Below are 13334 nucleotides of genomic sequence, written 5' to 3' on the forward strand. Positions count from 1 at the left end.
TCTTGACAGACTGCAAGCATACAAGATCTTAGAATTCCCAAGAAATCATGACAAATTAACCAAACCTTTCAAAGGCTGATCATTTTATCAAACTACTCTTAATACAAAATGTAAGTTGTAAAGGGATTCATAAGTAGAAAAAAATGGCATTTATGAACATCAAGAAATGTTAAGTATATAAAATCTGATAGAGAATTACATTTGGAATTAAAATTAATGGCACACTTTTAAAATAAAGTTTTTTCTGACACCAAGTGTCTGCATTTTTCTCTCCTGAGCTTCTCTTATTTTTCCAGCTTTATCTATGTTTAGGTGGAATATATGGAGTATTAGCTGAGATTCTTCTGACCGTCACTGTTTAAAACTACTTTTCCAAACATTATTGACTTTCCTTGTTATGTGTTCTGAAAACTGCTGAATTGAATTGAATCATGAGTCACACAGCACAAAAACAGCATTAAAGCACACCAATACATTTTATAATAACTGTATTCTCATTTCTTATTACATTATCACTTTAGCTGGAGTCCATCTGTGAGTTCAAAGACAAAATTCATAGAATACGTAAAGGTTAGTGGAGGGGGAGGAAAGGAGTAGGCACAGACTTGGTGACTATTAAAACCAAAACCATTAAGATCCCCAAGAATGCACTTATTTTAGCACTTTGCTATTGGATACTTTATCTATTTTATGGGTAGAAAAACTACCAGGAATTAGGGAAGGTAAATTATTTGCTCAACTTCTAAGTGGTAGGTGAGTATTAAAGGAGGAAGGCAAATAAAAGCTCCTGCCACCCAGTCCTTGCTCTTTTGATCACTATACACTGATGTGAGGAGGGCAGCAAAGTGGCGCTGTGTCATGGACAGCTAAGTTCTGCACTGGCCTTTATGAGGCTGAGAATGGATCTCGGCAACATAACGTGTGAGAAAGGTAAGGGCTGGAGGTGGCAGAATATAATGGAAGTGAAAGAAACACTGACGGATAGATAGACTTGGCTTTAGTCATGGCTGTGGCATTAAATATCTGTGTGATGGCTGCCAAAGTTTTGAATTTCTGTGGTTTGGTTTCCTTGCCACAGGAGAAACATCTCTGGGAGATGGTACTCCTCAGGCTATAGTCCACCACTCTGGAATTGGAGGGAAAAGGTAATGGAAATAAAGTCTGAAGCTGGGCTATCCATGACAGGTCTCTTCTATTTCTCACTGCAATAGAATTTTGCTTTGCCTTGATTTAACCCCGTGGCCACCTGCCCCTGGCACATAGTCAAGGCCACCAGACTTGTGTCAGGGAGTGCGCAATGGCAGGGTAAGACATAGCAGAATGGAAACTCTTTTGCTCTCTTTCTCCTCACAGTCTTGGTTTGCTACAAGGCACAGCAACTTTCTACCAACCCAGTTCAAAACAGTTCTCTGGCTCTCAAGGATTTCCCTCTTTTTATAGAATCTGTCATAGTTGACGTATGTGTGTGTATTTTTCCTTCTCTATTTTCTTTATTTCTGGATTGACTCATTTTGGCAAAAAAACCCCACAGCCTTTGTTACTATGCTAGTTAAGGGAACTTATCCCTGAACCACGAATTACCTGTAAAAGAAAAAGGTGGCGGGGGGCACCTGTGGCTCAAAGAAGTACGGTGCTGGCCCCATATACCGTAGATGGTGGGTTCAAACCCAGCCCCAGGCCAAAAACTGCAAAAAAAGAAAAAAAGAAAAAGAAAATAGAAAAAGAAAAAGGTGGCTATATCTTATCTACTGCTTTCGAGTCTGAAATATAGTCTTAGGTGTTCTATGATTTTATGGCATGAAGTTGGACACTTTGGGGCAGAGGGGAGATTTATGATGGGAAAGAAAACAGTAGCTTAAAGAAAGAACAACACCTTTGCAAATTTCAGACAGACTTGGTTTTAGTCCTTCCACTAGTGACCTGAGTGGCCTTAGGCAAATTATTTACACTCACATAACTTTAGTTTCCTTGATTCTGAAGTAGGATAATATGTATTATCAAAAAGTTTCAGGGACAATTAGATGAGATAATAAATGTGAAATGTATAATAACTCCATAGAGTGATTAACTATGATTAATAGTCATTGAAAACAATTTTAACTCTTCTTTTATATTAGGCTTTACTTTAAAGAGTTTGGATATATCTATCCCGTATCTCATTTTTGGCTGGTTCAGCTCAGAACATCTTTCATCCCAGGTACTTGCCAACTGTAGCACTGATATCTTTTCTCGAGTTAGCTCCATGATGGGTTTATTCATGTACATTTAGATACAAGGATCAATTAGCATATGTTCATCTGCTGTCACTTGAATTTTCCAATTTGAATTTACACTCCGTTTAGGATATGCCAATTATTTTCAGGGAGTTCCAGAAAGAAATTTAAAAACAGGAAATAGTGTCTTTCAAAGTATGGAAATCCAGCTTTATAAAGAGCTTAGTGACACATGCACACCCAAATTCGCAAAATGAATGAGGAAAAAAGGCTTTGAAAATATAATAACCAGCAGCAGAGATATTTTAAAATGCATGTTAGAATGTTCTGGAAGGTGTTAGCAGCTCTTCAAATATATCTGAATAACTGTGGAGAATAGATAATTATTAACAGAATTTGCCAAAGGGAGATATCTATTAAAAATACAATAGCTTCCACAGTACTAGTGAAAGGACAGTTTTTATAATCAACCAAAAAAATATTGTGATTTGGTATTTGAGAGCTCAGTCAGAAGGTAGTCTTGGAACAGAAATAAAATATCTTACCTGGATACTTTCCAAATATGCATAAATTCTAGAAGTTGGTTTAGATAAAACTGACTGTGGTCATCTTCATGCTGTAGAGAGCAGAATATATTAATATTTATAGAGTGAATAGAAATGAGTACCAGATACAAATAGGCCTGTAACTTCCTGCTGTCATTGTATTCACCTATTTTGATAACCCTCATTCATCATTTTTATACTTTGTCTTAAAGACCTTACAAGACACTCCTTAACTGTATAGCCTTTTCAATAATAAAGCAGGAAGCTGAGCTTTGGTTGAAGATAAACCTAAAAGCAACTTATAAAACATCTTAGCATCACCAAGGTCAAATATTAATTTCTCCAGGTAATTAGGAAGACACATTTGCAGCACTGGTTCTCCCGCATGGGTGCACATTTTGGTTTTGTTCCACGTAGGCCACGCATGCCATGGTCATTTCATACCTGGCATTCTGCCAGATGGACTGGCAGACTTACAATGAACTTCTGTATTTTTCAGTTTCACCTCATCTTCCTGCCAAAATGCCCTTTCACAAACACTAGATTTGCTAATGAATGTCAACTATTGGTAGGTATGAACTCCAGGAGTTATCAGTTGGCATTTTGTTTATTCTGCATATAGACAGAAACTATTCATCTTAAAATTTCAGTTCTGTGGCTCCTAAACCCACACATACACACACTCCCTAACTGCTTGACTAGCTCTTCTGCATCATGCATTCCTGAAAGCTCTATGCGAGCATGCAGTGGAGAATGCAAAGTAACTCCATTATAATGGTGCATTTTTTAAATGAATTTGTGGGAAAAAAATCAGAAGGAAAATTTTTACAGCACCTAATTTTTATATATTGGTTTATTTTGTAAAGAGGAAGAGGGCAGCTAAGTTACATGGAAGGAACAATGTCATCTTATAAAACAATATTTTAAGTACATGCTGTGAAAAGAAACACTTTGTAGAAATGCTGAAAACTTTATGATGTAGGGTTTATATTCTAGAAATTTACATCTAGAGTCATTGTGACCTCTAAAATGGAGCATGTGACAATGGTCAAAAATTTTTTTTCTATGCCTATACTTTAAGCAAGGAAAGGATGGGGAAAGAGAAGAATCATTAGAAAGTAAAAAGCAGTCCACCAGGAGGTAGTAAGATTTGAACTGTAATATTTGGAGCTTGCCTTCTTTCAGAAGTTAAAGTCAGTGAGAGCATATAAATGACTTATTTGCATATTTCTGCATAGTATAATCATATTCATGTTTTCATTTATTTATTTTTTCATATTTATGTTTTTAAAAAACTTTGGTTTCCAGAGATACTTTTGGAGAGAAAATATGCCTGTGTCATATTGCCATTTATTAGAAATTTTTTTAATTTAAAGTATCTAAAAATGCTGCGGGGGGGGGGAGAAATTAACATACATGTATTAGAAACACTTCTTTTTTTTTTTTTTTTTTGTAGAGACAGAGTCTCACTGTACCGCCCTTGGTAGAGTGCCGTGGCCTCACACAGCTCACAGCAATCTCCAACTCCTGGGCTTAAGCGATTCTCTTGCTTCAGCCTCCCGAGTAGCTGGGACTACAGGCGCCCGCCACAACGCCCGGCTATAGAAACACTTCTTTGTTAAAATTATAAACGGATCTTAAAAAGCAGACCAACAAAAGGTTGGAGGAAAATTTCATCAGTTTTCCATGAAATATATCATTAACTTCACTTTTCTCCAGACCTGAAGGCCATCTGTTGGTCTTAAAGAAAAACTTAAGATCTTTTGTTTTTCTCATACAAAAACTATTGTAAAATTTCAGTGAATATCCCCTTGAGTTAGAAAAAAAAAAACCTTGATTTATGATTAATATCTACAATGTTGGCAATACTTTCGATCAAATGTGAGAGAGATAAAAGGAGAAAAAGACATTTTAAAGGTTCATTAATTCACATCTAATTAAGGTAGAAGCTTTAAAATTTTGAAATCTGGAACAATTCTTAAGACAGTCAACCTGCTTTATTTTTAGAACAACCTTCTTGTCTTAGAATAAAAATTAAACTATCTTGTTTCAGTATAATATTTATCAAGTTTAAAATAGGAAGGCTATCCAAGATAAACTGAGTTCATAATGCTTTTCACAATTAGAAAACTATAAAGTACTTACTAAAAGACAATGGTGTTAATAAATTTAATAGAATTGTAAAAAAACTATATTCCTTCTATTGTGTAAAAAAGAGTACTATCAAAATAATTTTGCAAAATTTTACTAAAAAGAAAATATAATTGTTCATAAATGCTTGGCTTACTGCTGAAATACTCAAAATCAAAGAGAATTTTGACATTACTTTAAAAATTAGAAGCATGAAAACATTCACTCTTCCTTTATAATGTATGTAAAAAATTTTAGAGAGCAAATCAAGTGTAATTATGTTAAATGTAGCAATTCAGGCAATGAAAAGAGTTACAAATTGATAAACTGCCTCCGTTATATTAAACTATATACAGCATATATCTCAGAAACAAAGTTTTCCAAAACTTTAAAACCAGCACAATTATCTTTTAATTTTAATTTTCTTGTTACATGTAGAATCTGCAACTGAGAGTATAATTTATTTTGTTCTATGGGTATTGAATATTCATAAAAAATTGTGATATATGAATTGTTGCTACATCAACAATAATCGTGACACAACCATGTACACACTATATTGACATAAGACACAGCTGCCCATATCTCTTGACATTTTTAGCATTGTAAGTATGAAAATGTTTACATATAAACTAATATCAATAATGTTTTAACGTTTTTAATGATAAAGAACTGAATTAGCACACAGTCTACCATCTTAATTACAACTCAGTAGTTTATACTATGGAGTCCTATTAGGTAGAGGAACCAACTTCAGCTCCTCATATTTCTCAATTGAGTTCTCATAATAACCACACTAGGTAAGCACTACAATTACTTGCTTTTTTTTTTTGAGTTAAGAAATTCAAATGCAGAGAATTTTATAATTCTTTCATGAGAAAAACATTTGAATTGAGCCATATGAAACCACAATCTCTGCTTTTAATCAAGATACCAAATTAACAAAATTTATCACTCTTTCTTTCTTACAGTCACAGTCTAGGATTTAGACTTAAAAATATGACTAGCCCTTCCTATATATCGACATCCAGGACATCCAGGGCTTCTGCTCTGAACTCTCGAAGCAAAGCTACCTTTTCCTGCAGTGGACATATCTCTATTGAACTTTGTTATATATGTTTGTATATTGTCTGTCTCTCTACTAAGTTGTGAACTCTACATTCTAGGAATGGCAAGTACTCTGTGAGACATGTAAAAGTGGTCAATAAATAAATGTTAAATCAATCAGTCATTATTAGATTAGGTGGATTAATATTATACTGTATGAAGTACTTAGCCTAGCTCCTAGAAATAAACTCTTAAAATTTCAATAAAATTTAATGTCTTCTTCTATGGAATATAATGCTAAAAAAAAAAAAAAACCCACCAAATGAGCTAAGATTTGGAGCAAAGAAGATAGGAGCTAAGATTTGGAGAGATAGAGACATGGAAAGCCTACCTCATATTTTATACGGACGTTAAAATTGCTCTTTAACTGGGAGTCAGTGCCGGTTGAAAGCCCCAGACACTAAGCTCTTTGAGAGCCGGGATCTTGTTGCTGTTGTTCACTATGCATTAGCACAGGGCCTAGTACAGAATAAATACTTATTGAATGAATGGAGGATATACAAATACCTTTACCATCAAGTGTATTATCAAATTTTAAATAACAGTGTCAGTGCTAGGAAAAGTTGTGGACAAGAAAGATCATTTATACTGTTGGCCTATGAACAGTTGAATTAGCCAAGAGTTGATGTATTTATTATAGAAAGTAAAAGTTTGTGAGTTGAGCCAGTAAACATCAAAAAGAACCATGTAACTTAATTCCCTCTATGATCCGAATGACATATTGAAAAATAGGCATTTCCAGGAACAAATACACACTATATGCCCAGGGATGACTCCATGCTTATTCCCAGACAGGATGGCAGGGGTGATAACAAGGACATGGCACCAGCTGACATTATAATATAGTGAGCCCTATGACCATGACCAGTCTAGGTTTGTGCAATTCTATTTTCCTTATTTACTAGCTGTGATTTACTAGACTTAGGGCTGTTGATTTAATCTCTAAATTTTTCAGTACTGTTATTTATATAAGATAGGAAAATAATAGAATTTATCATTTATTTGCTCTTGGGCTATTTGAATTAATGTATTTAAAGTACTGAGAACAGTGCCTGACACCTCATATATGTATAATATGGTTAGAGCTATTAAAACACTTATCACGCCCCAGACTTTGAGCTACATAGATATAGCCATGGAAAATAAAACAGACAAAAAATTATCTATGTAGAGCAACGGTTCTCAACCTTCCTAATGCCGCAACCCTTTAATACAGTTCCTCATGTTGTGGTGACCCCCAGTCATAAAATTATTATTATTTTCATTGCTATTTTAGGTGTTGCTACCTCATAACTGAAATATGTGTTTTCTGATGGTCTTAGGCAACCCCTGTGAAAGGATTGTTCAACCCCCAAAGGGGTCGTGACCCACAGGTTGAGAACCGCTGATCTAGAGAGACTACAGTTTTGACCAATTACCCTGAAAACCTTTAAGAATCGCCTATAAAATCTAAGCATATGTCCCATACATTGGCAGCAATGTGTAGACTCTGAGGCCTCCCTGACTGGTCTCAAATCTATGCTCCTCTGCTCACAGTTTTATGATTATAATTTTTGGCAAGTTGTGACATGACCCTGTGATTCAGTTTCCTTGTTTTTAACAGTGTTTGCCTCATAGAATTATTGTGGAGATTAAATGTGACAGAAATGTTAAAATCCTAGATACAAAACGTATGCTCAATACATATCAGAAGAGTGGAGTTTTTATAGATTTTAAACTAAACCTTCATTTACATGGGTTTGAAATGTTAGTGATTTGTGAGTTACTACCAATAAGCTACTGTTTTAGCAACACATAAACTCAAATCACATATATTTTCTTTTCTTCGCCCATGTTGCAATGAAATGTGATGATTTCAGCTTTCCTCAACATGGAGGGCAATTTGAAGAATCTTAAGTTTATTAATATTGAGGATTTATAATGTTTCTTTCTGAAGATTTCAGATGTACAGCCCTGGAGCTGTCAACAGCAGCTGAATAGTTAACCCAATCCAAAAGTTATTTCTAAACAACTCTCTCTGGCTTCATTGTGTTATAGTCCACATAGATGTATTACAACCTAATGTACCACCTGATATTTTTATGATGAAACACGTTATACTAGGAAAAAAAAATCATGCACTACAAGTCTGTTATCTAATATAAATGAGGGATTTCTACCTAAAGCAAATAATTGGAATATTCTACAGATAAAAACTACCAAAATATCAATGTTCACTGCATAATGTGTAATTTGAGTTAGAAGTGACTCAAGACATCACATTGGCACTAAAATTTGCATCTAACAGTATGAGTCTATGTCATTAAAGATATTAATCCTTTTCTAGTAGATTTATTATATATATTATGACTATTAATCTGTCCTGATTTAAGCTGTGTCAACATAAATGGTTCTCGAATAGCACAGAATTGTGTTATTTTTTTCCCTTCAATTATTTCTTTTTCACATTTTCCATCCCATTTGCTTCTAAGTGGATACATACAAAGTATAAATATGATGATCTTAATAATTTCTCTAAATGATTTTTCAAAGAAACCAATTCATTTGTTAACATACTGAGTGTGTTAGCTGGTCTTCTATAACAAAATACTGTAGAATAGGCTGCCTAAACAATAGACATTTATTTTTCATAGTTCTAGAGCAGTGTTTTTCAACATTTTTTATTTTACGGCACACTTGAACTTGTAAACTTCTCAGGCCCAGTTAAATTATGTTGATTAAAAAAAGAATACACCTACTGAGCTCTGAATTTCTTTTGAAAAGAATTTAATTAATGATCTTGAAAATTCTTTGCAGAACACCTAAGATGCTCTCACAGCACACCCGTGTGCCATGGTACATTGATTAAAAATCACTGCCCTTGGGTCAGGGAAGTTAAAAATCAGAGTTGGAGTAAGGGCTGTCTTCCCAAAGTACAGACAGCTACCTTCCTGCTGTGTCACATGGGGGGAAGAAAGAGAAAGACAGAGGGGGTGGAGAGAGAGATAGCATACCTGCTTTTTCATAAGGGCACTAATCTCTTTTTAAGGACACTGCCAACGGGTGCATGTGGGAATAGTTCAGGGAAGAATCATATCTTCATGTGCCTGCTTTACTAGAAATAACGGTTTCATAAGCTTGAAACAATATTCAATGATTAGTTGTAATTAGACTAGAAATCAAGACTAGGATTGCAGAGAATAGACAAAAGGAAAATAGAATCAGGAGAAAAGCTGATTTGGGAAATTCCTAGTTTTCAATGCAAAGTACTGTCGGGACTTCTCACTTGAAAATTCTGAAAGCTGGCTGGGTGCCTGCCACATACAGGGGAGCTGGCAGGTTCAGATTCAGCCTGGGCATGCCAGGCGACAACGACAACTGCAGCCAGAAGATGGCCAGACATTGTGGCAGGCACTGTAGTCCCAGCTGCTTGGGAGGCTGAGGCAAGAGAATAGCTTAGGCCCTAGAATTTGAGGTTGCCAAATTTGATGCCACAGCACTCTATCCAGGGTGACAGTTGAGACTCTGTCTCAAAAAAAAAATTCTGAAAGCTGTCTTGCTGGAATTTCTCCCACCCACTCACCCACCCACACAGCACTCCACCATTTACTGCAGCTGCAAGTCTATGCAAAGGTTCTCTGCCAGGGCAGGGGTGTTTATTCAGGGAGAGTGCTTTTGAGTTGTTAAGAAGGTAGAATTTTGGGGCACCCATAACTCAGTGGTCAGGGCATTGGGCACATGCCCTGGGGCTGGTAAGTTCTAACTCAACAACAACAACAACAACAACAACAACAACAAAATAGCCAGGTGTTGTGGTGGACACCTGTTCTCCCAGCTACTAGGGAGGCTGAGGCAAGAGAATTGCTTGACCCCAGGAGTTTGAGGTTGCTGGAAGGAAGGAAGGAAGGAAGGAAGGAAGGAAGGAAGGAAGGAAGGAAGGAAAAGGAAAGAAAGAAAGGAAGGAAGAAAGAACACAAAATGTTTAAACTTTGTTGAATACAGCAATAATTGTTCCGGACCAGATAAAGAGATGAAATCTCTCTTTTCTTCTGTCACCTTAGTTTGGGCAGAGGAGTCTGTCTGGACACAAGGCTTTCACGGTATTAGAAAAATCACATCTGTGGTTTCTAAGTGTGGTCTGACTGGGGTATTTTCCTGATGTCCTGCTCCTGGGCTGTATAACTTTCTAGACTGTGTTTGTATTAACATCATAAATACTTTAAAACAGTGGTTCTCAACCTTCCTAAAGCTGCGACCCTTGCTACTGTTAGGAATCATAACGTAAATATCTGAAATGCAGGATGGTCTTAGGCGACCCCTGTGAAAGGGTCGTCACAACCCACAGGTTGAGAACCGCTGTCTTAAAACAATACAACTAACAAGTAAATCTATTCAATTAATGTACTTAGTTAAAGAATTAGTTTAGTAAAAGAAATGCAAGCACAGTAAGAACCATGACGGACTGTTTGCTTTGCCTTCATGAGATTTATGATTGAAACACTGATGTATGAGATAAATACAGGGTATCCGAGGTGGCACACTGGAAGCCTCGTGAGGAAGGGTATGCCGTCTCCCAAATCCCTCACTGCTCTTAAAAACTATTTCTTTGTTTATCGCCTCTCTATTATTTCCCACATTTTCTTATAATTCTGACGGCTCCCTGCCCCACCAAACCACTGGAAGAAAACCCTTAGCATCTTAGGGCTGGTTCCTGACACACAGTCTTCATGAAAATATTGAGTTTAGTCAGATATTTTTAGTTTAACTGCCCTGCCTAAGGTCACATTGATGACCTTAATAAGTTTACCTAATCACCTCCCTAAAACTCTTCCTCCTAACACTATTACTCGGGTCTTCTTCAACTTATAACCTTTGGGGAGAATGTAAACATTCAGAACATAACACTAAGGTTATGGTAATACATTCATATTATTGCTTCTTACAAATTGTTTGCAGGCATTTAGATGAAATATTTCATGTTTCAATAAATACATTCAAAAAACACATTTATTACGCTACATAATTCCACCTTGGCAACAGTCAACAAAAGATATAAAGATCGTTTTTAAAATGATCAGTTTGCTCATTGAAACCACTGCTAAGAAAATCTTACCTTTTGAGATAACTTTCCCAGAGACTCTCTATTTTTTTGAAGATGAAGTTGAATAATAGATTTATCTTTCTGAAACATTTTGTGGCTCCCCAAGCAGTGATCACTAAAGGAAAAAAACATAAGCATAATCGTATCTTCCCATAATACTTATAACACATCCAAACTGTGCATTTTTCTCCTTGCTTCAATTTTCTATTATTTTTGGAAGTTTCATGTGTGTGTATGTGTGTGTATATAAATTAATAAATCGAGGGGAAATGTAAAACTGTAGCACATATAAGACAAAATATTGCAATTATTTTCAAATGGCTTGAGTTAGAAAATAGATACATTTAGAATAGTTGTAATAAACTATAATATAGAACACCTTACATAGTCCAAGTTAGTTTTACTCAGCCATCTGAAAGCTCCAAGTTGAGGATAACATGCTTTTGGATGGTCTCACTGTGGCCACCATGTCTATGTGTGGATCACTGTTCTGAGAAAGTGGAGGGATGGCTTGGAAAGGTCACAGGCTTTAGAAACAGATTTACTACCTCTATGACCTTAGGCAGGTCAGTTAAACTAAAAATATCTGACTGAACTCAATATTTTCCTCCTTACAGTAGAGATATTACTTCTACATCAAAGAGTTGACAAGCATATCAAACAGAAAAAAATTCTATGTATTGGGAGGCACCTGTGGCTCAGTGGGTAGGGTGCTGGCCCCATATACTGAGGGTGGCGGGTTCGCACCCGTCCCTGGACAAACTGCAACAAAAAAATAGCCAGGCGTTGTGGCGGGCACCTGTAGTCCCAGCTACTTGGGAGGCTGAGGCAAAAGAATTGCCTAAGCCCAAGAGATGGAGGTTGCTGTGAGCTGTGATGTCACAGCACTCTACCAAGGGCGACAAAATGAGACTGTCTCTAAAAAAAAAAAAAAAATTCTACATATTTCAGAAATTTCTAATGGCATTATTATACTTTCTTCTTCTCTTTATCTCTTTTTCCTTTGTGAACATTGGCCAAGCATAAATTAAATGGTGAGCACAACAAATTACTATTTTGCAGCGAGTTATTTTAAACACTAAGTATAATCTGATTCTTCTGTGAAAGGAAGGGCTTTACATTTCTTTTCTTTCTTTCTTTCTGTCTTTTTTTTTTTTTGAGACAGATTCTTGGTCTGTCTTCTGGGGTAGAGTGCAGTAGAATCATCACAGCTCACTGCAACCTCAAACTCTTGGGCTCAAGTGATCAACCTGCCTCAGCCTCCCAAGTAGCTGGGATTATAGGAGTGCACCACCACACCCAGTCACTTTTCTATTTTTAGTGGAAACGAGGTCTTGCGCTTGCTCAGGCTGGTCTCAAATTCCTGAGCTGAAGTGATTTTCCCATTTCAGCCTCCCAGTGTGCTAACATTGTAAGTGTAAACCACCTTGCCCAGCCTACAGCTTTAAATTTTGATATCTCTGGTGACTCTTAGTCATTAAAAAAAGGATGAATTATATTAATGCTTTGTGTAAAGGGTATTGGTTAAATATATGGGAGGATTGCAAGACAAAAAAAAAAATCCCATATTGGAAATTTGAGGTCCTAAAGATGATTTCATTTATATGGGAACATTCACTGAATATGATATTTGGGATTACCTATTTCCCCAAAATCCAGACAAATAGAACACTACTCCGTTAATATTTACTAAGTTCTCTATAAATGTTGTAATTTTGACAAATGCTATTTTTTAATACTAAGAAACACAATACTTATCTGATCACCATAATGGTGCATGTTAGTATTCACAATATGTATTCTATGTCCATTCCTATACCAGCTGTTAGTCTAGCTAGAATCTTCTTTGGGACTGTCTATAGGGCTCTTATATTATTCACTGAGTTGTTATTTCTGCCATCAGTCTAGATGTAAGGTATGGCCAGTGCAATTCTTGACTAGTTCTTGAAACTATTGATTCTCCTTCCTCCTTCCCAAAATTCTGCTCCAATGGCCTTTCCTCAGAGAAACCTGTACTCAAGTTCCATTTCCTCCCTCTCCCCCAGCTCCTCTTCCCATCTTTAGAGTTCTGTTTTCCTATTCCTTCCCTGGGTTCCAATTTAAGAATAGAGACTGCTCCCAAAGTTTCCTTTCTTCCTTGTCTTGAACTCTGAACCCAGTTCAAAGAATTCAGCTTCTTATATGACCACCATCTTCTTGTTTTAACTGACTTTATTTGACCTACCTGTATGTACAACCCTTACTAGAATTACCAGGTAA

At 36.2% G+C, this 13334-nt stretch overlaps 1 protein-coding gene across 3 annotated transcripts in view; it reads right to left on the reverse strand.

Annotated features, from left to right (window-relative positions):
• PIK3C2G (phosphatidylinositol-4-phosphate 3-kinase catalytic subunit type 2 gamma) overlaps positions 1-13334 on the reverse strand; it is a 453317-nt gene that overhangs the window by 353791 nt on the left and 86192 nt on the right. For all 3 annotated transcript variants that reach the window (XM_053556309.1, XM_053556307.1, XM_053556308.1), the window contains 2 exons: positions 11088-11190; positions 2759-2829 (listed from right to left, as the gene is read on the reverse strand). In XM_053556309.1, the coding sequence (XP_053412284.1) occupies positions 2759-2829; positions 11088-11190 (174 nt within the window). The remainder of the gene's footprint in view (positions 1-2758; positions 2830-11087; positions 11191-13334) is intronic.

The sequence above is a fragment of the Nycticebus coucang genome, chromosome 12 (genome assembly GCF_027406575.1).
Source record: "Nycticebus coucang isolate mNycCou1 chromosome 12, mNycCou1.pri, whole genome shotgun sequence".
NCBI lineage: Eukaryota > Metazoa > Chordata > Mammalia > Primates > Lorisidae > Nycticebus > Nycticebus coucang.